The 6667-nt window shown below is 41.3% G+C and overlaps 1 protein-coding gene across 1 annotated transcript in view; it reads right to left on the minus strand.

Annotated features, from left to right (window-relative positions):
- Window positions 1-2141, minus strand: part of TMCO2 (transmembrane and coiled-coil domains 2) — a 4033-nt gene extending 1892 nt beyond the window's left edge. The window contains exon 1 of the mRNA XM_017507951.2: window positions 1813-2141. Within this exon, the coding sequence (XP_017363440.1) occupies window positions 1813-2049 (237 nt within the window). The 5' untranslated portion in view covers window positions 2050-2141. The remainder of the gene's footprint in view (window positions 1-1812) is intronic.
- Window positions 2142-6667: the final 4526 nt, after the last annotated feature.

The raw sequence follows: 6667 nt of genomic DNA on the forward strand, positions 1-6667 counted from the left end.
CAGGAGTTTGAGACTGCAATGAGCTACGATCACACCACTGCACTCTAGCCTGGGCGACAGAGCAAGACACTGTCTCTAAAACATAAAAAATTTAAAAAATAAAAACATATATAGTAGGATAGTTCCTTGCTAGGTTAAGAAAACATCATCTTGTTCCTTCACATAACAACTAGCATCACTTTTTTTTTTTTTTGAGACGAAGTCTCTCTGTTGCCCAGACTAGAGTGAAGTGGTGTGATCTCGGCTCATTGCAACCTCCGCCTCCTGGGTTCAAGTGATTCTCCGCCTCAGCCTCCTGAGTAGCTGGGACTACAGGCACCCACCACCATGCCCAGCTAATTTTTTTGTATTTTTAGTAGAGATGGTGCTTCACCATAGCACCAACTATTGAATATATGTGCTAGGATTTATACATAAAATATCTCCTTTAATCCTCACAACACACACACACACACACACACACACACACACACACACACACACACACATTCCTATTCAAGATTTAGGTCAATTGGTTTACATTAAATGAGATTTTTGAGAACTGAATTTCAAATCCTAAAAATGAGATTCAAACTCCAATTTTGCTAGCTCTTACAAACTATTTAAACTTGAGTGGGTGATAATCAAATTTTCTCATCTACAAAATGGAGAAAATAATCTCTTCCCTGACTACTACGAAAGATTGTGATGGTTTAAAATAGAAAGTACCTGTGACCATGATTACTAAACAATAGTGAAAATAAGTGAATGCTAAAAAATGATCCAGTAACAACGTCTCTCTGCGTTTATCAAGGAAACTCATCATTCTTAAGAAAGCCCTTTTAAGGCCGGGCACAGTGACTCACACCTGTAATCCCAGCACTTTGGGAGGCTGAGGCTGGTGGATCACCTGAGATCAGGAGTTCAAGACCAGCCTGGGCAACATGGTGAAACCTCATGTCTACTAAAAAATACAAAAAAATCGCTGGGTCTGGTGGCACATGCCTGTAATCCCAGCTACTGAGGAGGCTGAGGCAGGAGAATCACTTGAACCCTGGAGGTGGAGGTTGCAGTGAGCCAAGATCACGCCATTGCACTCCAGCCTGGGCAACAAGAGCAAAACCACATCTCAAAAAAATAATAAAAAGCCCCTTTAAAATCCTGTCACCTTAAGTTTCCATTGAACCTCAGTGTACCTCAATTTCTTCACTTGTCATGTGAAAATAGCCTCCATCCATTTCATGGAACTTTTGAGATTCTCAAAGCATTGGACTATATTGTATGTCAACTGTTATTATTGGTGACTGCACAGAAGTATGTAAAATCCTGTTTCTCACAATTCCAGCCAGTTAAATTCCTACTCCCCAAAGAGCTCCTGTATACTTAGGGAGCCTTATTTTGTTAAAACACAATAATGAACACATTGTGATGACTTAATACATTTGCCTCCTTATCAGTTACAGAACAATGAATGGCATAGTAAGAACAGAATGGCCATACTCAAGATCCTAACTGTACTATAGTGCCCATTCTATAAATATAGTAGCATTCAAAGATGAATAAGTGATCAAAGAAATTTTTAGGGTAAGTCTGTCTTTTCAGACTACAAGCACGTTTGGTCTATTTTATTATAGAAGACAACCCAAAGACCATTGTGATAAAGACCATTTTTATGCCCAAAGCCTAATTGATGGAGATTTTCAGCCAACTTAAGAGACAAGGGTTGCCTTTGCACATCTGCATGATCTTAAAACTGGGTGGCAACAATATGGGAGAGAACTAATTGAATTTCAATTTATAACTATATAAATATCCGTAACAAAAGAGTATAACCTGAATTGACTGAATACTTCGTTTCCATAAGGCATATATTCCTATTGCCAACAAAATCAAGAAAGAAATCCTCAAGATGACTTGCAGAGCCGGAGCAATATTATCTAATAGTCCCAAACTTGTTTGCTGAGGTGCAGCAGTCTCTCCCAGAAAACTTGCTTGTATCCAATTCCATATTGGGCTCTGAGAAAGAGTATCTAAGAGGCTGTCCCAGCTAGAAGATGAAGTTGTTGACATTTTAGTAAGCAGCAGCTCCAGGAACTACATGTGCAGAAGCTTCAGGAATCTAGATATGAGTTAGGGGAAGTAGCCTGGGGACCTAGGTGTTCTGGAGCCATTGTGAGTTGTGCTTTGTGATGTCACTGTTCCAAAGGTCAGTTTGCTTTTCACTCACCCAACCAGTGAATCTTACTTAAAACCAACCAGGTACTGGCCTGGGCGTTCAGTTCATTTATATTGCTTTCTCTGATCTTTGGCTAGTTCTAGCTCTAGCATAGTGCTGTCTAATACAACTTTCTGCAATAATGAAAATGTTCTTTATCTGCCACGTCCAATATGGTAACCACTAGTTACTTGAAATGTGAACAGTGCAGCAGAAACTGAATTTTACATTTTAATTAAATTTGGCCAGGTGTGCTGGCTCACACCCGTAATCCCAGCACTTTGGGAGGCCGAGGTGGGTGGATCACTTGAACCCAGGAGTTCAAGGCCAGCCTGGCCAACATGGCAAAATCTTGTCTCTACTAAAAATATGAAAATTAGCCTGGCATGGTGGTGTGCACCTGTAGTCCCAGCTACTTGGAATGCCGAAGCAGGAGAATCACTTGAACCTGGAAGGCGTAGGGTGCAGTGAGCTGATGTTGTACCACTGCACTCCAGCCTTGGTGACGGAATGAGACTCTGTCTCAAAAAAAAAAAAAAAAAAAACCTTAAATAGCCACATGTGGCTAGTGTCTACCCTCTTGGATAATGTAGATCTACATTTCCAAAAATTTCATCAAATGGACAACAGCTGTTTTCACATTTAAAGAAGTAAAACTGAGGTGTATTGAGCTTGAATGGAAATGTCACGAGACAAGATTTAAAAAAAAATTTTTTTTTTTTTTGAGACGGAGTTTCACTCTTGTTACCCAGGCTGAGTGCAATGGCGCGATCTCAGCTCACCGCAACCTCCGCCTCCTGGGTTCAGGCAATTCTCCTGCCTCAGCCTCCCGAGTAGCTGGGACTACAGGCGCATGCCACCATGCCCAGCTAATTTTTGTATTTTTAGTAGAGACGGGGTTTCACCTTGTTGACCAGGATGGTCTCGATCTCTTGACCTCGTGATCCTCCCGCCTCGGCCTCCCAAAGTGCTGGGATTATAGGCGTAAGCCACCGCGCCTGGCTTAAAAATTTTTTTGAGCCAGAGTGTCACTCCGTCACCCAGGCTGGAGTGCAGTGGTGCAATCTCAGCTCACTGCAACCTCTGCCTCCTGGGTTCAAGTGATTCTCCTGCCTCAGCCTCCTGAGTAGCTAGGATTACAGGCACCCGACACCACACCTGGCTAATTTTTTGTATTTTTAGTAGAGATGAGGTTTCACCAATGGCCAGGCTGGTCTAGAACTCCTGACCTCAAGTGATCCACCTGCCTTGGGCTCCCAAAGTGCAGGGATTATAGGCATGAGCCATGGCACCCAGCCAGAGATAGTATTTAAACAGGGTTTTCTTAAATAGTGAGTAATTTACTTGGTAAATAGGTGGAAGGAGGTTACTACTGGATCATTTTGTAGCATTCCCTTCTTTTCATTTGCTGCTATTGTTTAGAAATTATCTTTGGGAAGGCTTTTCACATATTTTCTCTTTGCTGATGGAGATTCCACCTCCTTCACAAGCTTTTTGCTTTAGGAACAAATGATACAATTTTTTTCTTTTTTCTTTCTCCCTCCCCTCCCCACTCTCTCTCAAATAATTTTCTAAGCACTTTGTAAACAGTAGCATGCTATATTATAACCTGTATACATGTTGACAAATCAGTTATTTACTGACTAGTACCTATCTACTCATCAAAGAAGTATGACAATATCAAAATAAAATGTATGGTCTGTTCCCAGGAAACATTCATGAAAAAATGCAGTTCACATGTAAGTATATAATCTAAATTGTGAGATCAGATTACAAAGAATCCAAAGAGTTTGCATCAAGAGGAGGGGCACAATAAATGAGAGGCTGGACACAGTGGCTCACACCTGTAATCCCAGCACTTTGGGAGGCCAAGGTGGGCAGATCACTTGAGGTCAAGAGTTCAAGACCAGCCTAGCCAACATGGTGAAAACCCATCTCTACTAAATGTACAAAAAAACTAGCTGGATATAGTGGTGCATGCCTGTAATCATAGCTACTCAGGAGGCTGAGGTGGGAGGATCGCTTAAACCTGGAAGGCTGAGATTGCAGTGAGCCAAGATCATGCCATTGCACCACTGCACTCCAGCCTGGGTGACAGAGTAAGACACTGTCTCAAAAGAAAAAACAAAACAAAACGGTGAACTGAGATGCCTGCCATGTCTCAAACTCTTGAGCTCAGGTAATCCACCTGCCTCAGCCTCCCAAAGTTCTGGGATTACAGGCATGAGCCACCACGCCCAGACCCCTATTGGATTCTTAAATCTCTATGATGCAGGAAATAAGTTCTGTTCAACACTTAACACCCAGGGGCTAGAAGATGGTATATGCTTAGTAAATATTTGGCTTCTTAACTATCTAGATAGGTTTCCTATGCCTCTGGTCTTATTTTTATTTATTTATTTATTTATTATTTTTTTTTACAGGCTAAACCTGCCAAATACATGCTGACAGATTTTTAAATCTCTTGCCTATCCTGGTTCCCTTCCTCAGAGTGATTCAAACCTCCAAATGCAGTCTGTCACAGAATCACTCCTGCAGGAGTAGAACAAACAGGTCAGAGCAGGGTAGGCCACTCTTTCTAGACCCAGTTATACATAATAGGGTATAAAATCAGTAGTATAAAGCCAGGAGATATCACAGTTTACCTTGGGGTAGGAGGTGAGAAGGAGCAACTTTTCCGACTTTTAGAAGTATCTAGCCTGGTACAGTGACTCATGTCTGCAATTCCAGCACTTTGGGAGGCTGAGGTGGGAGGATTGCTTTGACTCAGGAGCTCAAGATCAGCCTGGGCAACATAATGAGACCTCATCTCAAAAAATCACAAATAAAAATGAATACATAAAAGTTTCTTTCAGAAAGAAAAACTTGCCTTTTTCTTTTTTATAATTTTTTTTTTTTTTTTTAAAGATGGGGTTTCACCATGATGGCCAGGCTGGTCTTGAACTCCTGATCTCAGGTGATCCACCTACCTCGGCCTCCCAAAGTGCTAGAATTACAGGCGTGAGCCACAGCGCCCAGCCCAAACTTGCCTTTTTCATAGGTTACATGTTATTCACAGGAAAACATATGCACAAACTTCCCATCTCTATATTTGAATGAAATGTCAACACCCTGTGTATGACTGTGGAGTTTGAGTTGTATAACCTGGCTTTCACCTATACTTCAAGTTGTATTTCCCACTATTCACTTTCACAAACAACCCTAAGATTACAGAACTGTGGTATTTTTGGTATTTCAAATACCACCTGCAATTTTCCATCTGTTATTCCTTTATATTAAATGTCCCTCTCTGACATTCTTAGAAGAGCTTTGAAACTGGGCTCCATCTCTATTTGTGCCAGCCAGGCAAGACACTTCATCTTGAAGTTGTCAAGTAAGGATAATAACAGCACCTATTTAATGGGATTATGAAAATTCAACAAGATAATTTTATGTAAAATGCTAAAAAGCATAATTACCCTGAATTCTCACAGTACTTCCCACTTCCAGGCCAGTGCTTCTAGAACTTTTCTATGCCTAAGAATCACCTAGAGATCTTACTAACATGGAGATTTGGGTCCAGTAGGTCTAGAGTAGGGCCTGAAATAATGCATTTTTATTAATAACAATCTCCTAGGTGATGCCCATAGTGCTGGCCCACTACCACACTTTAAGTAACAATGTTCTGAGATACTCCAGCCCTCCCTTCACCTTGTTAAATCTCATTGATGGCCCTGACAAATTTACTTTGGTATTTTTGTCTCCCAGAGCATCTGGAATTGTATCTCTTTAAATGTGTGTACTAAAATATTTGGCGAATAACTATGTCTTAAGCAGTTCAGCTCAGTAGGCCATTTGGGACTGAGAAAGGATAGATTGAGAATGGAATACCCCGAGAAAGGCTAATAAAAAACTTTCTTCTCCACAGTTCCTTACCCTTTTTCACACATGGGCTCATAAAAATGGGGAAAACACTGAAGCAAGAAAATTCTGGGTAAGAAGGAAGAATAGAAGTGTCTGGATGTCTTCGTTCCTACCCACCATTTTGGGGGCACTCTTAAATTGAAAAAGCTTTGAAACCAAAGCCAGTGCTTTCAGGTCAGTGCCAGGGTTGGTACAAATTCCACAGATATCAAGTTAAAATGATTACTAAAAGCTACAAAAATAACCCTTTGCCCTTTATTGTCATATAGTTACTCATGCTAGTTTAAACATAAAAGTCTTTTTCTTTTTTTTGAGATGAAGTTTTGCTTTTGTTGCCCAGGCTGGAGTGCAATGGTGCAATCTTGGCTCACCGCAACCTCTGCCTGCCAGGTTCAAGCGATTCTCCTGCCTCAGCCTCCCGAGTAGCTGGGATTACAGGCCTGTGACACCACACCAGACTAGTTTTGTATTTTTATTAGAGATGGGGGTTTCTCCATGTTGGTCAGGCTGGTCTTGAACTCCTGACTTCAGGTGATGCCCCCACCTCAGCCTCCCCAAGTGTTAGGATTA

Source organism: Cebus imitator, unplaced genomic scaffold, assembly GCF_001604975.1.
Source record: "Cebus imitator isolate Cc_AM_T3 unplaced genomic scaffold, Cebus_imitator-1.0 Scaffold385, whole genome shotgun sequence".
Lineage (NCBI taxonomy): Eukaryota > Metazoa > Chordata > Mammalia > Primates > Cebidae > Cebus > Cebus imitator.